This window comes from Anthonomus grandis, chromosome 13 (genome assembly GCF_022605725.1).
Source record: "Anthonomus grandis grandis chromosome 13, icAntGran1.3, whole genome shotgun sequence".
NCBI classification, from domain to species: domain Eukaryota; kingdom Metazoa; phylum Arthropoda; class Insecta; order Coleoptera; family Curculionidae; genus Anthonomus; species Anthonomus grandis.
Window position 1 is genome coordinate 17,845,368 of NC_065558.1, and position 21,779 is coordinate 17,867,146.

A 21,779-nucleotide genomic window follows, 5' to 3' on the forward strand; every position below is an offset into this window, starting at 1 on the left:
GTACTCGAAGGTCTAGATCCTGATAATTTCACTAAACAGAACCTAAATAATTTTGAAACTTTATATTTTAAAAGAATTGCTGATATTAAACAATTTTTTTCAAATAAAACAGCTTCAAGTGATCAACAAGTTATACACGATGAATCCATTCATTCTTTACCACCCCATATTACATCCTTACGACGTCAGGTCTCTGTTAAAAGGCAAAACACAAAATTGCCTGTCATTGAATTGCCTAAGTTTTCTGGCCAATATGATAAGTGGCTGGAATTCAGGGATTTGTACACTTCTATAGTTCACAAAAATAATTGCCTTGAGCCAATCGAGAAATTTCAATATTTAAAGGCTACACTAGAGGGTGCGGCAGCACAATCAACTCAGGCTATTAACATCACAAATGAAAACTATGATTTAGCATGGGACATTCTTAGTCGAAGATTTGAAAACAAAAGATTAATAGTGCATAATCACATTAAATCCCTATTCAATAGTTATGATATAAGACCGGATTCTGCCAATTCATTTCGCAATGTACTAGACATTATTTCGAAAAATATGCGCTCTCTTAATAATTTAGGTGTTCTAACGAACTCTTGGGATTCATTAATCATATGTTTAGTAACCAGTAAGCTAGATGTTAAGTAAATCCGGGAATGGGAACAATCAGGCTTTGCTGAAGAACTGCCCTCTTTGGCAGAATTATATGATTTCCTGTCATCTCGTGCAGATTTCTTAGATAAGGTAGCAATGCATAAGGGTAAACCACGCAAAACCTTCATTGTCAATCAACCGTCAACTTATCAGAGTTCTAACTTATGTTGTTTTTATTGTAAACATCAGCATGCAATCTATCATTGTCCTAAATTTACTGCTCTTTCAGTAGATCAGAGATGGTCTACAATTAAATCACAAAAATTATGTGTTAATTGTTTGCGCAGTGGCCACAAACTAGATAAATGTCGGTATGGTCATTGTAGACATTGTAAACAACGGCATAATTCATTACTTCATAAACAGCAACCTTTAATTCCAGTTGAAGATGGCCACCTTGTTTCAAGTAAAGAAACTACTCAAGGTCAAGTTGCCTTATATAATTCAATTAAGAGTCAAATCTTACTAGCCACAGCAGTGGTGCAAGTTTTCGATATTCATGGTAAAGGGCGTTCATGCAGAGCCCTCCTAGACAATGCTTCAATGTCTAATTTTGTATCCCAAGATTTTGTGAATAAATTAGGCATAACACAATACAAAATTAATTCCTCAATCCTAGGAATTGGGCATTCAGTGTCTAATATTAACAAATCATGTCGAATTCAAGTCTTGTTATAACAACTTCAATGTTTCATTAGATTGTTCATTCCAGAAATCACAGGTGATTTACATAACACATATTTCAATCCAGAATGTCTAGATATTCCAACTAACTATCATTTAGCTGATCCAGCATTCTTTGAGCCCAATCACGTTGACTTACTTATTGGAGCTCAAGTATTTTGGGATAATATTTCTGCGGAACGCATTACTTTAGGCCCCAATAAGCCTATTCTGCAGAATAGCAAATTGGGTTGGTTGGTGTCAGGTCCCATAGGCATTCCTAACTCATCAAAGAATACCCTTTGTCATTTCTCAAAAACCTTAGATATTCAAAATCAGTTTCAAAAGTTTTGGGAAATTGAAGAGTTTTCAACCTTATCGCCAATCCTTTCAGAAGAAGAACTCTTAGCAGAGAAACATTTCATCGAAAATGTTGAGAGAGATTCAGATGGCAGATTCATTGTAGGGATTATGCTAAAGAAGTCTTGGGAGATACAAAGGTTCAAGCAACACAACAATTTTTATCCTTAGAGAGAAAATTACATAAAAATCCGAAGTTGAAGCAAATGTTTCAGGAATTTATGTCCGAATATCAAAGTTTAAATCATATGTCACCATTTATACCTTCTAATGATCAAATTTGTTATTTTTCTTCCCATCACCAGTCAGGACGATTTAGTTTCTATAATCTTAATATCTCGACAGCATCAAATCGTTTCGTCAGCAGATGTTTGCAAGATGTATAGGCAAATACAGGTAAAGCAAGAGTTTCGCCCTTTACAATTAATTTTATGACGAAGCGATCCAAAGGATGATCTAAAGGTTTTCGCTTTAAACACGGTCACATATGGTACGGCTAGCGCCCCTTTCTTAGTTACACGGTGTCTTAAACAGTTAGCATTAGATCACATCTCATCACACCCTCAGGCGTCAAAAATCATAAGTAAGAATTTCTATGTTGATGATTTGCTCGCAGGAGCAGACTCAGTGGAAGATGCAACTTGGTTATGCCTCGAAATTTCCTCAATTTTAAAGTCAGCATGTTTTGACTTACGAAAATAGAAGTCCAACAGCAAAGATCTTTTATCAAACATTGCACATGGAAGTTGTACTCCTGATTATTTCTTCGGGTCTTCAGAAACAAACAAAACCTTGGGCATGTTTTGGTCTTGTGAAACAGATAACCTTTCATTCCATATCGATATCCCCTCAAAAGTTGGGCAATTCTCAAAACGACTTATTTTGTCCGAAGTGGCAAAGATTTTTGATCCCCTTGGTCTTTTAAGTCCAGTTGTCATTAAAGCGAAAATACTTCTACAGATTTTATGGACACTAAAACTTTCATGGGACGAACCGTTCCAGTTGACATAGCCAAGAAGTGGTTACATTTCAGATCGCAACTGTTTAATTTAAATAAATTACAAATTTCAAGATGTATTTCAGTAAAAAATCCAGTCACTGTTCAACTCCATGGATTTTCGGATGCATCAAATAGTGCATATGGAGCATGTATCTATGTTCGAACTGTGGACGAATATAATAAAGTTCATGTCGAACTTCTTACATCCAAAACTAGGGTGGCGCCACTTAAGTCTTTAAGCATTCCATAATTGGAATTATGTGACACTTTACTTTTGGCACAATTGTATGTCAAGGTCAAATCTTCTTTAACTTTACAATTCAGTGAAGTCTATTTTTGGTGTGATTCGACTGTAGCCCTTGCGTGGTTAAGATATTCATCCAACACTCTACAGGTTTTTGTGGGAAATCGCGTTTCCACTATACAACAAATTACTTCAATTGACTCATGGAGATATGTCTCTACGGATCAGAACTCTGCAGACATTCTATCAAGAGTAATGCTACCCAACAACAATTCAGACATGTGGTTTCATGGTCCATTGTGGCTTCGTAAGCCATCTATCAATTGGCCCTTAGATATTTACATGCACAAACCAATAGCTGTTACAGAATTGCCAGATCTTCGCAAAATAACCCAAACATTTGTGGAAATCGAAAATCAAAATTTATTTCCTTTCCACAAATTTTCAACTTTCACTCGTATTACTCGAATTATGGCATTCTGCCTTAGGTTCATTTTTAATTGCCGAATTAAAAAATTCGATAGGCATTTTAGGCATTTGATAATATCTGAACTTCGCAATGCTAACGACATGTCAGTCAAACTATCACAGCGTGAGTCATTTTTTGATGACTATCAACAACTGTTAAAATTTGGGGTACTGTCAAATAAAAGAAGGCTACTCAGTCTCACTCCTTTTATTAAAGAAGGAATTATTCGCAGCAGTGTTATGTCCCAAGCATCACCTAACCAAGTTGATTCTTCAGCATGAATACAAAGTGCTGATACATTGCGGCTCTCAATTATTGCTTGCACACATCAGAGGTAATTACTGGCCTATATCTGGTAAGAATTTAGCAAAGCGAATTATCAAAGAGTGCCTCATTTGTTTTCGTTTCAATCCCACTTCACCTAACCCTATCATGGGTAATCTTCCAAGTTCCCGAGTCAGTCCTCGAATTCCGTTCTCTGATGTTGGCATTGACTATGCTGGACCTTTTCAAATAAAGGATCGAAAGGGACGTGGTTGCAAGATCAGCAAATGTTATTTAGCACTCTTCATTTGTTTAAAAACAAAAGCGATCCATTTGGAGCTGGTCACTGAGTTAAGCACGTGGGCCTTTCTTGAAGCTTTTCAGAGATTTATTGCAAGACGTGGTAAACCATTGAATGTTTATTCTGACAATGGTACTAATTTTGTAGGCGCATGCAACTATTTAAAGGAACTATGTACCTTCCTAAAAGGCAATTCACCAACACTTAAGGAAAATCTAGAATTATCTTTTGAAGTTTCATGGCATTTTATTGCAGCATATTCTCCTCATCATGGTGGTTTGTGGGAAGCTGGTGTTAAAGCGGCCAAACATCACTTAAAAAGGATTTTACTTAACACAATATTGACTTTCGAAGGTCTTTACACAGTAATTACCCAGATAGAAGCTATTCTAAATTCACGACCTTTAACGCCACTCTCGACAAATCCAAATGATTTGCAAGTGCTCACCCCAGCACATTTTTTAATTGGGCGATCACTTCAATCTGTTATTCACCCTGATTTACAGAATACTGCTATCAATAGATTATCTAATTATGAGCAATTAGAACTTCTAAGACAACAATTCTGGTCACGCTGGACCAAAGAGTATATTTGTAATTTGCAAACTAGACTTAAATGGAAGAAGAACCAACCGAACATTCAATTAGGGAATATGGTTCTTATTAAAGACAATCACTTGCCATCGTTTAAGTGGAAATTAGGTCGCGTTAATACCCTCTATCCAGAGAATGATGGTATTGTGCGCATTGTATCCGTGAAAACTATATCGGGTAACATTAGATGCACTGTTACCAAACTGTGTCCGCTTCCAATTAGTGACAATTGACATTTAGCAAAGTTGACATTGTTTAAAATAATTTTAATTTAGTAAGTCTCCATTATTAATAATTATTAAGTTCATTTTCATTTTTACTTCATTTATTTCAACTAACCTGCGTATTTTCATTTTTTACTTAGGTTAAGTCATGTTTTTTATGTTTGATTTGTATTCCTCTAGTTTTCATTGAAAGTATTTTTATTCTTTCAAGGTGAAGGGCATGTTAAGGTTTACGTTAATTAAAACACCTGAATCGTTTTTGACAGAAAAAAAAGTCATGTTGTTGTCAACTATTAACTAACGACGTCAAATAAGCCCTCCACTTTCTTTGCATATTAAGTGCATTTTTTAAATAAAGAAGTGGTTCACGATGGACTTGTTTGTTTAATTCAACTATAAAAAAATACAGTCCACAATTAACCCTTGCTGTTCCCAGCAGCAGAGGCACTACACAATTTGGTGATCCAGCAGCGGAGCAGCAACAAAACACAAGCTATTACTCGATACCCCTTGCTATTTAAAATTTTTAAGGGGATGATCCTGGGGGCAATGGGTGAAAGGGGGTGAAGTTATTTTAGGTTAGAAAGTTGTCCCCCTTGACAAATCTTTTGACGTATTTCGGCATTTTTTTTTAACAGTGGTTTTCGATAAATCCATGGTGTGAAGTGTTCAAATGAACACCCTGTATAGTTCTCTTTTGAATTTCACGAAGGAAACATAAATTATTCATGCTTTTTTTAATTAGTTATATTCTTTATGTGTGATCAAAAAATTATAATAGTCAAGAAGAAGACCAAATAGTTAAATTTAAGAAAAAATTGCAAAATTCAATTGCAAATTCCGTTCAAATAGGTTAGAAGCTAACGAAAATCTTTAGAACAGTAAAATATATTACGGTTCTATTGTTATATCTTATGAGAGTATTAGAAGCGATATACTTTCTTTAATTAATTCCATTTTTATTTTTCCAATAATTCTACTAACTTGCTAATTCTACTAATTGTGTATAAGAATTAAGAGTTTTTATGTCAAGTTTGCTCAAGACGTTTTAACATACACTTATATAACAAATATTTAAAATTATACATTGTTCCTAAGGCTTTATAATAGAAATTAATGATTTTATTGCTTAACTTAAAATTAAATCAAATAAAAAAATTAATTCTTGTCGATATTTAAATCCTTAAAATATGAAATAAGATACTTAATTTAATCCAATTTGTATACTTAAAAATCGGCGATGTTACTTACATATTTTTATGTCGTAAATAAACATAACGATTTTCTTTTTACAATGAATAATTTTTCTTTCAGTTTACTTAAAAATGTTATATTTCCCCTGGTAAAAATGTTTTACTTTGTACTGGACATTTTTTATGCTAAATTAAAATGTAATTTATTTATCTAATAAATAAAAGCCAAAATAACATCTTTTACAAATATATGTTTTAAAGTCAAATTTTTAAATTAAGATAGGTTGTGCCCTGTTCGACGGATAAGTTTTGTATTCCATAATTCTCTTTATGTTCCAGACAATTCACTGCTTTGTTCAAAATCTGTATCACTTTCTGATCCACTATCAAATCCATTTACATTAATAAGAAGCTGATCCACAACAATATCTACTTATGGTTCTTTTGAAATATTTCCATGTTAATTTTTTTAAGCATGCGCACAACGAGGTTTCCATTTGTCGGGTGAAAATTTTTTAAATTAAAAAAAAGTCATTACAGTATTCCACAACTTGCTTAAAAGTACAGTTTGCGTTCTTGTTTGCCAAATATCTCTTTAATTCAGCCCAAACAAACTCTTAGACTTAGATTTAGATGGTAAATGGTGGTAATCGTAACACGTCATAATTTTTTGCTTTAAAGACCTCACCTTTGGCTAGTGAAGCTTTATTATATTATATAATTTTAGCTTTTACATAGATTCATCATATGAAAATCCATTCTTGCATTTTCAAGAGTACATTTTTTACCTGTTACAAAATACAACACATAAAAAATATGTAGTGAATTAAGAAAATTATATATTGAATGAAAAATTAGAAAGTCGATTTGACATCATTGTCTGAGAGATGGTGAACTCAAACACCTCGCCTATGGTTTGCAGCTAGGCTTATTCTAGGCATTCAATGTTCTAAGGGTAACACAGTCAGTCAATTATTACAATAATGAAAATAACACCCTAGGTGAACACGGTGCATACTCTCTTATTAAAAAACTTATTACAACCCCTTAGTACAAGCGCCAACGCAAGTGGCATAAGGGAATAATTTAGCAAATTGTTTTTGGACGTTTACAACAGATTGGTATGCTTGACTAAGCTCACATTTGCTCAGGAATAGTAAAACTGCCATTTGCATTTTTTTTATTAGCCTCATCTTCCAAAACGAATTAATTAATTAAGGAAATTCTACTTTAGCTTTTTCTGAATTATTGAATAAAGAAAGAGTAAAATTCCTAAATTACTAGTTTCTGTTACTGTTATCAGCTTTCTAAACCAGATTCTTTTTCAACCAATACTGCTTTAAGTATAATTTTATATTTTTTTAAAGAAACTGAAATATTGCACTGGTGTTAAGAAAAAAAATAAAGAAAACATCGAAAATAAGGTCGCGGGTGATTACGAGTATATGTTTTTTTAAGAAATTTCTCTAAAGTGGCCAGAATAGATTTCTTCTAAGCCACGAAGTATTGTTGTTAAACTGTTTGACTATTACTCGGAAATTGCATGGTGACTGTTTTTGATGTTACTTTTATATTAAAATCAAGTAATGACCACATGACATCCTCATAAAAATTCATCAATTACATCTTATCGCAAACCATGATGCCTAACTAAAGGTAATAAAATAGAAACTAATAAAATAAGGAAACGTTAATTAAAATTGGTGAAAAATGTAATAGCTAAAACCCTATTGTAGTAGGTATGTACATAAAATATATACATTTTTATAGCTTTCGTACTCCTAAGCACTTTGCACCATACTTTTCTTTTCAAATTTTATTAGAAAAAGTTAAAAATATATATAAAGACTTACCTCTAAATACAGTAATCGCCACCAAAACTATAATTTAAGGCACCAAAACTCAAACCTGCCCTAACACAATAAATTCACCCAAACAACTAAACGTAAGGTCAAATGCCAAATATCACAGACATAGAGGGACGTAAACCGACCTCTCTTATCTAATTAATTTAGCACTCTTATTAGGAGCCAAACAAATCCGTCCTTTTAACGGCTTCGGTCGGGGGAAGGGCTGGTAAAAGGGTACTAAAAGGTATACGAGGGACGGTTTGAGGAATTTCCGAGGTAGTTTTGGGTAGTAGGGCGTTGTTGAAAGTTTAATTTTAGTTTGAATTTTAAGTTTAATTGGTTACACAAAATAATTATTTGGATTCTGAAACACACCTAAAAATTATATAGGTAGTTCACCTAATGTATTTGAATGATTTAATCTTATCTTAATAAGGTGCGATATGCAATTTTTTGGTGTTTTAGTTAAATTGATACTGTTTATGGAACGAAAGCTTTGACATGTAGTATATGATCAGAGATATTATCGATAATGTATGATTAGTATTTATTGTATATTTAGCTAATGGGAAACTTTTTACTTGTTTTGTTAGCATTGAAGGTAAATAGGTGAATACATAATTACACGTATGTCAATAAAAAAGAGTTCAATGTCAAAACTTACATTGTTTATTACTTGAGTACCTTTAGAACTACCTAAGTAATACCACGTCAATGTAAAATCGACTCTTAATAACGAAATAATTACTTACTAGTAATAAGACACTTGCCCAACTTTTGCACTATTAAATAAATTCGACAAATTAAACCATCTAGGTCTTTACCAAAAAATGTAACGCCTATGGTTTATTGCCACTTTATGGGTATCGACCCTTTCTTATGCCCCTATGCAATAGGAAATGGATTAAAATTCAGACCAATATTATCAGGAAAATTGAGCAACGTCAATGGTAAAAGTCTTAGTTTAAATTTAAAAAAATCATATAAGCGAGCGATCCTTATCAGGTATCTTCTAACTACATACTTGCCACTGCAAAAGTTTTATTGTCTATATTAATAAGAAAACATTTGTTGATTATAAGTAATATTCCAAAAAAAATCGATTTATATTAAGAATATTTCAAGGATCTAATTTTGATCCACTCCAAAATTATATATTCCAAATATATCAAGATGAACATCGCGTGCCACTATGTTAAATCTGCTTTAACAACTATATTAGAGGGATCAATTCTAAGCTAAAAAATAATTTTAAATTGTTTTGGAAATAAATTAACGATTAACGACGGAATCATAGCGTACTTAATTTTCTATTTTACCAAGACTATAAATATATATATATATATATATATATATATATTATAGTCAGTTTATCCAATAATGTTATTGAAAATTTCATCGGCATAAGGGTACGAATATACCAGCAATGTCGTGATGATCATTTACAAGATGTCTTGTTTCATAATAATAATAATAATAATAATAATAATAATAATAGTACTTAAGGGTTAAACAAGCACAAAGAATCGACCATCGGACCATGAAAGAAGAACTTCTAGCAGAATTTCAAAAAAGAATGAGACGGGTGCTGAGTACTGGACTTAATAGCAAAAATCTTTCTAAGGCAATTAACACATAATGCCTGTTTAGTGCTGGGCTACTCATTCGGTGTAATTACACGAATGGAGTAGAACGGATATTGCGAACTTACAAAGGAAAATGAGAACCCTTCTTACTAAGTACAAATACCATCATCCCAGAAGTGCAGTTGCGAGAACCACGCTACCACGATGCGATGGAGGAAGAGGATTTATCGATCTAGAAAAGCAATTGGATCAACAATTTTTTTAGAAACTCTGTGGATTCATCTCTCCATGCAGCTATTTGCCAAATAGAGGAGTTTACCCCACTTAAACTGAACAATAAAGAAAATGTAATAAACCATCAAACAACAAAACACAGAACTGGAAACGGAAACCTCTGCACGAAAGACATATTAACGAGCTCATGCAAGAAAATGTTGAAAAATGTGCGTCAAACTATTGACTGATGGGCTCAGGACAAATGTTTCCTGAAACAGAGGGTTCACTCTTAGCCATCCAAGAGCAAGTTGTTTCAAGGCGTAATTATCTAAAGTTTATAGCAAAAGATCCAGCTATTGAAGATCACCGATGTAGATACGGATGCCAAACATCTGAGACAATGCAGCACGTAACAGGAGGTTGCCAAATATTTGCAGAAAGTGATGCTATTAAATACAGCCCGAATTGTAAGGACATTTCTAGGAACCAACAACATTAATCCTTACCAGGAGCTCGATAACCTGGTAAGGGCCCCCACAGAGCTCATTCCCTTTGATATTTGAGTATTTGGCATGAATGAAGTTTCCCCTCTGAGAAAGTGCGAGCCATTTTGGCTGAGAAACGTAATATTAATAATAATAATATAAATAATAATAATAATAATAATATAAATAATAATAATAATAATAATAATAATAATAATAATAATAATAATAATAATAATAATAATAATAATAATAATAATAATAATAATAATAATAATAATAATAATAATAATAATAATAATAATAATAATAATAATAATAATAATAATAATAATAATAATAATAATAATAATAATAATAATAATAATAACAATTCAGGTTCAGATCACGTTCAAAGTTACTGGATTAAGAAATTATGGTCAACACATCAACAACTGACCGACCTTCTAAACGACGTAGTTACGAATCCCCAGAATATGCCCAATTTTTCATCGGAAGGAACATACTTCTTGTCCAAGGACTACCAAAACACTCAAGATCCGGCTAAACATCGGCCAATAACATGGTTACGCATACTCTATAAACTAATAATTACATCTTGCATTACACGACGTATTTACAGACATTGTGACCAGAATAACATCATAGCGGCTCAACAGACAGAATGTACCAGAGGTGCCATGGGGTGTAAAAAACAGCTAATTATCGACTCCGTATTTCGGGCATTTAACAACCAGAGAAACCTTTTCGCAGCATACATTGACTACCGAAAAGCTATTGATAAAGTTCCACATAAATGGCTTATAATAATAATAAGTACAGTTTTGTACAAGTACTTAAATTGTACAAAAGAGATAAATACATAATTTCATTTTTGGAATTTACTAAGGCATCTTGGCGAACATCAATAAAACTCCAGGTGCCTAAAGATAACTGCATTGGAACTAATATGATTCCTATTCATAGGGCTATATTCCAGGAAGTTTCATTAAGTCCACTTTGGTTTTGCCATAAACCCACTCTCTAGCCAACCCAATTCAAATAGGTAGGGATTTGGCCTAAAAAAGCATAATAGAGAACTAACAAGAGTAATTGAAAAATTCTTGCGGCAACACGAAATCAACTAGAACAGATGCTTAAAATAGTGGAAAGGTTCTCTGATGATATAGGAATGACCTTTGGATTGGATAAGTGCCGAACTGTGAACATTATTAAGAGTAAACTACAACCAGGTGACTTTCAGAGAGAAAACGGTCAGATAATTAATGCTATGGATGAAGAAGAATCCTATAAATATCTAGGAATGAAGCGGGCGTAAAAAATAGACCATAGAGAAATATAAAGAATGAGCTGACTACTAAGTTCACTACAAGAATGCGACGACTCCTTAAAACAACTCTTAATCGCAGAAACTTATTTAAAGCTATTAATACTTATGGAGTCAGTTCAATAATTTACTCTTTTGATAATATAGGATGCACTAGAATGGCCATCGACAACTTGCAAAGAAAGGCTAGAACACTCCTAACGAAAGCCAATAAGCATCATCCGCGCAGTGCCCTAGAACAAACTACGCTACCTCGACATGTGGGAGGAAGAGGAATGGTCGACATAGGGAAGCAGCTGACTCAGCCAATTAGTAACTTGCGATCATTTTTCTTAAGAAAGGCTAAAGCATGACTTTACAGACGACATTCATCATGCCGTATGTAAAGTAAATGACTCAACACCACTTAAACCACAGGAGCTTCAGCTGCCCATATACCATCGCACCGAGCAAGAAAAAATGCAAGCTTGGATGGGAAAACCACTACATGGAAGGCATGTTCACGAGGTTCAACAAGAGTATGTTGACAAAGCAGCGTTGAACTACTGGTTGACTTCGGGATAGCTTTTCCCCGAAACTGAAGGGTTTCTTCTCGCTATCCAAGATCAAGTAATACCATCAAGAAATTATTTAAAGTTTGTCGTAGGTGACTAGACAGTACAAAGTGACAGATGTAGGTGTGGATGTGAGACAACGGCATTTATTCGGCATGTTATCGGTGAATGTCAAACTTTTGCACCAACGGAATATAAAGAACGACATGATCTAATTGCAAAGATACGGCATTAAGAGCTAGCGGAAAAACTAAACCTTTTATCAGTAGCCAAGGTACCATATTATAACCGTAAGCCGGAAGCAGTTCCTGAAAATGAGCAATAGAAATTGTAGTGAGATCGCATTGTACTTACAGACCAACCAGTAAGTAACCATAGGCCTGACCTAATAGTAATCGATAAAATTTCTCTAGGAAGACAACCCTTATTGATGCAGCTATTCCTAATAATAACAACCTAAGAGCGAAATATAATAAAAAGATTACGTACAGATAACTAGAATACCAGATTCGAAGACAATGGGAAATGAGAGAAGTGCGGACAGCTCCAATTATTATGTCAACAACAGGAGTAATACCAAGGAGCCTGATCGAAAACATAAAACTGCTCAACCTTAAGGAAAGCATCTATAATCAACTGCAGAAGCAGACGCTATTATTCACATCTCGAATCGTCAGAAAGTTCATTGGAAACGCAGATAATGTCAACCAGTTTAGAAAAAATATGTAATTTTAGTTTAAGTGTATTTGTAAATAAAGGTAAAAAACAGAGTCCGATAACATGGAAAAGACTCCATCAGAGCTTCATCCTTCTGATACCTAATATATCTGGGATAAGTAAACGATTCCTCCTTCCCCAGGGGGGAGTGCGATTGCCGTTTGGCATGAAATCTGATAATAATAATAATAATAATAATAATAATAATAATAATAATAATAATAATAATAATAATAATAATAATAATAATAATAATAATAATAATAATAATAATAATAATAATAATAATAATTGGAACGATCAAAAAATTATTAGAAAGACAGTCCATTAACAAAAAGTAAATACGCTTTATGGATAACTGACAGTATAAAGTTTCTAAAATTACTAAGAAACGAGCCAACAATAAAAAACTTGATTATACATAGAAAACATATAGAACGGAAAACCTAAAAAAAAATATAGGTTAAGCAGTTATTAGGCAAGGAATTTGGGGCCGAAAGATTACAAGTATGAACAGACCTCAAAGTTGCTTGGTTCTATTAATTTTTACTAAACTTAACGAACTAAAATGAAACGCACAACGTTGGGTCATATTTTGTAAATAACTCTGTAAATGCCTAGGCTTAATGGCACAATTTCAAACATTACTCAGCTACGAGTTTTAATTAAGGTTCCTTAAAGTTAATGCTCTGACCGATAATCAATAACAACGAGTAAGAGTAAAACTGAGACTTTTTATTACTTACCGACAGAGTTTTATTTAAATAAAGTAATTATTGACTTTAATGCTGTTAATTAAAAGTTAATAGATCATCAAAAGTTAATAATTAAAACATTTTTCTATTCCAGGATTAATCTACTATCATTATTAGATATAATTACAATATTTCCGTGGCAGATATAAAAAAGCTATAAAGTGTAATGAAGGTAATCTAAAATATCCAACTCTACTAAACTAAGCCAATATAAATCATTATAGTCCATTATTCCTCCATCTCTCATTTAAAATTAAATGGGCCTAATAAAGCTAATAATACAATTTTCTGGTGTTAAGTTGACAAACTCAAAACATTTTATAGTATTAGTTACACAGGATATATCTATACCATATTCTCATATTTAATGCCAAAATATACATTAAGGAAGTTTAAGGGGCATTTGCTAAATTGTACATTCAAGCGATAGATAATAAATTCTTCAATCACCAAAGTAATAGTTTTATTCCATTGACAGATGATATCACGGTGTGGTCAAGGGAAATCTTCAATAGGCTCATCTATCTCAATGGATCAGTAAACTATTAACACATGGAATGTGATGCCAATTATTTAGTATAATAATAAAAGCAAAACTGGAAACTCTCTATATTGGGAGTAATTCTGTTCAGACTTTTGACGTATCAAAATTTTAGGGTGTTTGAGGTGAACGGTAACTTCAGTTTAAAAAACACATTGCGGAGTCGAGGAAATTCTCTGTCTTCTGATTGCTATGTAATAAAGGTTGTTAGGCAGGCACTTGCTTAAAAGATGGCTAGATTAGTTTTTTTTAATTTAATAATAATAACAATGGCGATAATGTTTATTTAGAATAATTTCAAATCCATATACAGCCAAATACATAAATAAACATAAATAAGCCCTGAAATTTTAAGCTTGTTAGGACAAGCAAAAATAAATAAAATCCGTAAAAAGTCCATGTAGTGTATAAAGTCACATTCGGTTTAGCGGTCATATTTTTCACAACTTTGACATGTCACAATCGATATTTCTGGTCCATTTGGGGGTTTTGCACAAGTTACAGGCAATTTATTTAAATAATTAAGTAAAAGTAGCAACAGTTCATCTTGACTCAAAACATGTAGTACATACCTACATTACAAACACAGTAATGGTTGTTCAAATTATTTTAAGCATGTTTCTACTTACAAAGCATATGCAATATTTGTCAATCTTTTTCAAAAATCCAGTTTTTTAATTTTCTTTTAAATGATCTCTTATTAACTATTAAGAGTTTTAGAATTTCTGAAATTCTGGAATTTATTGTAAAATTTTTCTGCTAAATAAGAAGCAGATTTATGGCCAATTTCTTTTTTTTAATAAGGAACCATTACACAGTCGAATAATATCGATAGTAAAATAGTAACTTTTAATAATTTAATTCAAACATGCTCCTTTTAAAAAAGCAAGAATTACTAAACCCCATCTAAAATATCTGAGGTACTTCTTTTTCAAAAACAACGCAATGAGGCATTAAGGAAATTAAAGGCAACAAGGGATATACAAGATTTGAAGAATTATACATTTCTGAGAAATCATACTCTGGCTACAATTAAAAGAGAAAAAAAAAGCATCTAAATCTGTTGTGTAACGAAAATAATAAACGTCAGCTTTGGTCGTCACTAAAAAAGTTTAACATTTGTAGAGATAAAAATAATACCAATATTCCGGAACACCTGTCTGATCAAATTAACACCTTTTTTTCTCATTTTCTCCAAAAATGTTAAGGTATTGTAGCCCCTTTATTGACAAGTATATATGCCACATAATAAATTGTTGTATAGAAAGAAGCTCACTATTTCCCCGATCAATGGAAAATTTCGATTGGTAAACCCTTATCAAAAGTTGCTAGCCTAGAAAAAAAAATTATAACGACTTGCGCATTATAAGTATACTTCCAGTAGTTTCAAAAATATTTGAAAAGGTACTTTACCATCAGATGGTTTGTTATTTTTTTGATAATGACATTATTCCGGCTACGCAATGTGGCTTTAGGGAGAACTTTGGTACCTCTGTAGCTCTACTAAACGTACTGGATGATATAATGGACGCTATTGATAAGCAACAAATTGCTGTTCTGGCGCTTTTAGATTTCTCTAAGGCGTTCGCTACAATAAATCATGCCCTTTTACTAGCTAAGCTTAAATATTATGGCTTTTTAATGGATGCTATATAGTTCATTGAGTCTTATTTGAATAATAGATTTCAGACAATATTTACAAATAATTCTTATTCCAATCAGGATCACATTTTGTCTGTAGTGCCTCGGGGTTCTATCCTGGGACCTCTGTTTTTCCTCGTGTATACAGCAGACATTCTTAAGTCCTTAAAAGTTTGTAAGGTGCAAGCGTTTGCTCATGATACGCATATATATACAACTTTCAAACCTGATAATTTTAACGAAGTGAATAAATCAATTATCTAAAAACCATAATTTAAAATGAAATTCCTCAAAGTCTTTCTTAATGGTTTTTGGAACAACATATATTAAGTGTAATAAATGTTCATGTGGAGGGCTCTAAGATTTCGGTTGTTGAAACTGCCAAAAATTTGAAAAAGCATTGTGATGTAAGTTGATTGTAAGTTGAGATTCAAGAAGCATGTTAAAAAAATTGTTCAAAAATCGCTTGCAGCTTTAAAATGATTTAATGATTGTAAAATGCGCATACAAAAAATTCAGAATGCCTGTATCAGATTGGTTTATGGCTTACGTAAGTATGATCATATTTTGCAATATTTTAAAACAATTAAATGGCTTAAAATAGACAATCGTAGAAGCCTTCACTTTTCCACTTTTTTGATAAAAATCATTATCGGCCCAAAGGCACTTGCGATTATTATTATTATTATTATTATTATTATTATTATTATTATTATTATTATTAATTGTCATAAATTGCAAAAATCCGGTTGCTCGAATAAGTTTTATTTTTTATGTAAAGGACTTTAGGAATTCATTTCTGAATTACAACTAAGTTTTTAAGAGAACAGTCTCTCGCACTTCCTCGACCAACTATTCCGTATTTTAACACATATTGCACTAGGGCATAAAAAATTGTTTTAAGCTTATCTACTTTAACTATTGGTTTTAAATTAGCAAATCTGGTAACAAGGTATCTAGTTTTTATAATTACATAGTTTATTTATTGGTCCAATCTTAGATGGCTATCTATCATAATGCAGAGATATTTGACATCAGTTTTGGGTATTGTGACGTTTCCATTTCTTTCTAGGGTGGAAAAGTTTGGTAAAGTATGAGAATAGGATGTAAACTGCAAAATTTTGCTTTGTGCTCATTTAGTGTTACTGCCTCAGAAAAAACTGGTGGAAATTCCTGATTTAAAATTAATTGGAAAGCTTAGTTAATTTCTTCCAGATGTTGAACCTCACAATTTGTCAATTCTAGTTGTTCTATAGTAAATGATTCGCCGTTTACTATAAGTTTTTAAATAATTGTTTCTATTTCTGGCTATTTGAAGATGTTTCAGTAAAACTTTTTGCTGCTCTCTGAGTTCAGGTGTTCTTTTCGTTTTTGGCAATTTTTAAAAATTTCTTCCTTTTTTAGGGTCCTTACAAATTCTACCAAAATTTGTCTTAGTTTTTTCAAGTTATCTTTACACAATCTACATAAATTACTAATGTCGGATTCCTCTACTACAACTTGTAGTTCATCCTTGCACAGCATTTTGACAGCTTTTCTTTCTACTTTTCTTCCTTTCTGTGGTGTCCTCTTCAAATCCAAAAAACAGTAACATTTTTCTTCTTGGCTTTTAATTCAAATGATGCTAGTTTTTCCTTTAAATACGTATTTTCTTCCCGCAAATCTACTACATTTTTCTCCAGATTCTTTACTTGTGTTCCTTGTTAACTTCCTATCTGATTGCCGCAATGTCTACATGAATATGATTATTTTCTAGTGTAATACTATTGCTTTGCTTGAATTGAATTGAATTGTCGAAACAGTGGGCTGCCAAGGCAGTTATGCATATAGGTCGTCTAATGGAGCCGTCATGCCCCACCGGGGGTTACCAGAGTCCAACGGCCTTAGAAAAACCGATAAGGCTCTCTGGTCTGAAGGACTAAAAGTCACTCGGTACACTGAAAGTGTTACTTAAGTATTTGAACCTGGCGCGCGTGAGTGCTGGGCACTCCCCGACTACATGGTCAACGGTTTCATCCTTCTCACAGCACCATCGGCATTCCGGGTTGTCCGCAATACCGATAGTATGGAGATAACTTCTTAAGTTCCAGTGACCGGTTAAAAGACCTGTCACTAGCCGAATTTCGCGTTTTTTTAGGCGTAGTAGATTTTTGGTGAGACAGGCAGATGGCCCACCTATGTTCGCTATGGACAGTCTCATACCAGGGGACTCAGTCCATCTTCGGTGGGTCCACTTGTCCAGCAGACCCTTCATTGACGCGACCGCAACGCATTTGGCGATACCAACTATGGGTTCCAGCCCCATCGGCACATTCGCGGATCCCAGTCTGGCAAGAGATTCCGCTTCCTCATTACCTGCATGGCCTGCGTGGCCAGGTATTCAAGCGAGCTGGACCCTGCAGCCAACCTGCACCAGTTTTTTCAGGACTTTTATGCACCCTAGTACAAGCTTGGAGGTTACCTTTGCGGCCGTGATATCCTTAATGGCAGCTCTGCTGTCCGAGCATATTGATACGACTGTATTGCGGTGTCCGCAGCTTAGGATTTTCTGTCCGCATTTTAATACAGCGAATACTTCGGCCTGGAAGACAGTGGCGTGCTCTCCCAGCGAGTATGCCCTACTGGTATGTGGGATCCCACCACAAAGCCCTGATCCAGCTCTGTTATTCATTCTGGAGCCATCTGTGTACCAAATGGTCCCCCTATTCAGCAATGCAGGTCTGTTGGAAAGCTGCCACTCCTCTCTACCTGCAATGTGCGTCACGAATCCCTCGCAGTCCACAGTCACTGGAGCCATGCAGTCACTGCCCATCAGAAGGAGAGGACATTCCTGTATGGCCCGTGACCAAATTTTTGCGTGACCGGTCTCGCCAGCACGTAGTTCGCCGAGGACGTATAGCCTGTACGCAGTCCTCATTGCCTCGAATTGCACAACGAGGTCCAGAGGCGGAGGACTTAGCAGAGCCTCGAGCGCTCTAGTTGGCGCCGTCCGCATAGAACCCGTTATTCTGAGACATGCAAGACGTTGGACTCTGTCCAGTTGAGCACGAATCTTTGCTTTCTCCGTACATGGCCACCAAACGATAGCCCCGTATGCGAGAAGAGGTCTCACAATGCGCGAGTAGATCCAGTGGAGGATCTTAAGAGACAGACCCCAGGTATTGCCGAAAGCCCGCCTGCAGGCTCATAGCGCGCAGGCGGCCTTCTTCATTCTGGTGTCTGCATGATCGTACCAGGAGAGTTTGGAATCTAACTTGATTCCCAGAAATCGAACTGTCCTGGAGTAATGCAGCTGCACGCCACCTAGAGATATAACAGGGGGGGTGCCAAAGTTCCTCACGTCTCCTCGTGAATAGTAGGAGCTCTACTTTTTTGGGGTTATTCCTGAAACCCCCCGAGAGGCACCATATGTCCACCATACGCAGGGCTCTCATCATAGGGCCCCGCATTGAGACGGCGTCTTTCCCCGGGCAAAGGATTACCAGATCATCAGCGTAGGCCTGTGTATATAGGCCAGCATTGTTTAAAAGATTTATCAGGCTGTCGACCACAAGGCACCACAAGGTAGGGGACAATACTCCTCCCTGCGGGCAGCCCCTAGCTGCCAACGTTTCGACAATCTCGTTGTTGAGCGTGGCAAATACATGACGTTTCGAGAGCATGGTCTCTATCCAGCTAACCAAACAGGGTTCTGAGCCGCGGCTCTCGAGTGCTTGGCAGATTAATGCGAAAGGGGTGTTGTCGAACGCCTCTTCAATGTCTAGAAACGCACCCAGACAGGCCTTGCCACTAGCCAGAGCACCCTTCACCTTCCTCACAAGGTGGTGTAGGGCCAGGTCCGTGGATTTGCCCGCCTGATAGGCGTATTAGTGCACTTTGCTTTCTAATTTTATTTGGGTATTATTAAAAGATCACTAATTGTTATTTGTTTTTCATGCATTATTTTTGAATAACGGTCGATTTAATACATAGTAGGCCCAGTAAAGCAGACCGCCAGTAGTACAATGCAGTACCTGATAAGCAAAAATCCATTCTGGTTTTTGTTTTGCACTTTTATGAATTAAAATAGGAGTTTATTGCTACTTACATGTAATAGATATTATTCTAGAAATCTGCCTTATCACTTTTTATGAAAATATTTGCATTTTAACTAGTGAAAAATTAGACACTGCTACAGAGAAGCACGAAGCACACTTTGCTCGTACGACCATAGAAGATCATTTTAAAGCACATGTCTATTGTGGAATACCATTTTGGCAAGCAGCACAAAATTTGCAATACCTGCTATTTGTGTTGCAAAAAAAGTCATTTGTGTGTTGCTGACATCAATAAGAGGACAATTCTTACAAATAATTGTATAATATTTTTTGATTTAATTTTAAATAGGCACACTTTCGTTTCTCACAAAACACTCGAGTGAAAAACACATTGACGTTATTTTTCTCTTGTCGAACACATTTGGGATATGATGGGTAGAAGGACAACTTTGAACACATACAAGAATTATGCGTCTTATTAAAAAAAACTATTATGTCAGATTTATTGAAATACTCAAATCAAAAAATATGAAACAAAAACCATAAACGATGCACTTAATTTTTTTTTAAATTATTGTTTTATTTATGAAAAGAAGTTATTTCAGACTTTCACTGCGAATGTTATTGTGACCTCATCGATATGTGTATAAATGCCTTTATTGAATTACCACAAAATCAAAAAATTCCATAAAGTTAATAATAATATAGAAATGTACCTAGACAAAATAAAAATATAAAAAAAATTACTATTGGCTTACTTTTTCCAAAAATAGAATCGGCAATAAAAGCCATGACATCTTATTTATTCACCTTAGATAATCTCGAGTTTTCGATTGATACTGGCTTTTGCGTGCCTTAATAATTCCTATAAGATAGATAACAAAGACAATAATTAGATCGGCGAGATAAAGATAATACCGAAAACAAACACCTGCTTTTTGTAGAAAATGTCGAAATCGAATCATTACTGATGATTGGTCTCGAAATCCAAACGCTTTGAAAATGGTTTTTCGTGTTTGAAAAACATGCTGGAATTCGAGACCTCAATCAGTTAGGTGGCTTTTTTTTCTTATCATGGGGGTTGAACCACTTTTTTCGACCCCGTGGTTATTTTTTTGAAAAAATAATTATATTTAATCGATATCTAACTTATCGCTGATGGTTAATTTTTATTTTTTTTTGTGTGGTGCGTGACTGCGTTTCTATTGTTTCGACTGGAATGATATATTAATATGTTAAAGTAAAACCTAGTAGTTACGTAAGTTATTTTTATAAATGCATTTCCTCTGTAAATAGGATTGTTGTCATTTTAATATAATTTGCCTAAAATTAACAACGTAGAGGTATAAGATCCAGCAGACTATAATTATATAAGATAAAATACAAGTATTATTACGCGCTTTAACACTCTTTTATTAGGTCGGGTTGTATCAATCAAGTGTATGTATGTATGTATGTAATGGAATCTTTGAGCTTAATTTTCACTGGTTTCTAAAAGTCTGATCAATTTAAAACTTTGCATACGTATCAAGGATTTGTCAGAAGAAATCCTATTGGTTTGTATAAAATTCCCACTTCTCTATACTTTTGTATGTTGTGTTAGAAATACGACAATCTATACAGCTTATTTTAAAACGGCATATCAATGTTATATAAAATTATAAAATACAATTTATTTAGGAGTTCTCTTAATAGGACTTCCAACTACTAATCAAATTTAATCGAGTTCTCTCCAATCTTGAAATTTTATCACCAAATTATCAGCATTTGATCAAGTTTATGTTCACGATTGTAAATACGCAAAATTCATTAGTGGTTTATAAAAAATTCAAAAATAATTCATTACAATCCTGTCCCTAGTACGAAAATAAGTAGGTGGTATGTGATTTTTACACAAACAATTTTCGATCCGCCCTTACTTCAAGATTAATATCAAGCGGAAACAGTAATAATTCCATATCTGGATTAATATAGAGGCTGTTTTATTAATATTGCGAAAAAAAATCCTATAAATCTATGTCGAGAAATGTTTAGATTCGTAAAAGTTTTTAAAAATATACCGATATTTAAATAAAAATTTGTTCGACATGCGAAATTTGAATGTGCT

The 21,779-nt window shown here is 34.1% G+C and overlaps 1 protein-coding gene across 3 annotated transcripts in view; it reads right to left on the reverse strand.

The window, feature by feature from the left end:
• The window catches only part of LOC126743743 (uncharacterized), a 24,539-nt gene extending 4,041 nt beyond the window's left edge, over positions 1 to 20,498 (reverse strand). For 2 of the 3 annotated variants that reach the window (XM_050450960.1, XM_050450958.1), the window contains exon 1: positions 20,431 to 20,498. In XM_050450960.1, coding sequence (XP_050306917.1) covers positions 20,431 to 20,464 — 34 coding nt within the window. In that variant the 5' untranslated portion in view covers positions 20,465 to 20,498. Of the gene's footprint in view, positions 1 to 7,816; positions 8,174 to 20,430 lie in introns of those variants that run through there. The other variant, XM_050450959.1, reaches the window with a different exon arrangement.
• Between the last annotated feature and the right edge of the window lie 1,281 nt (positions 20,499 to 21,779).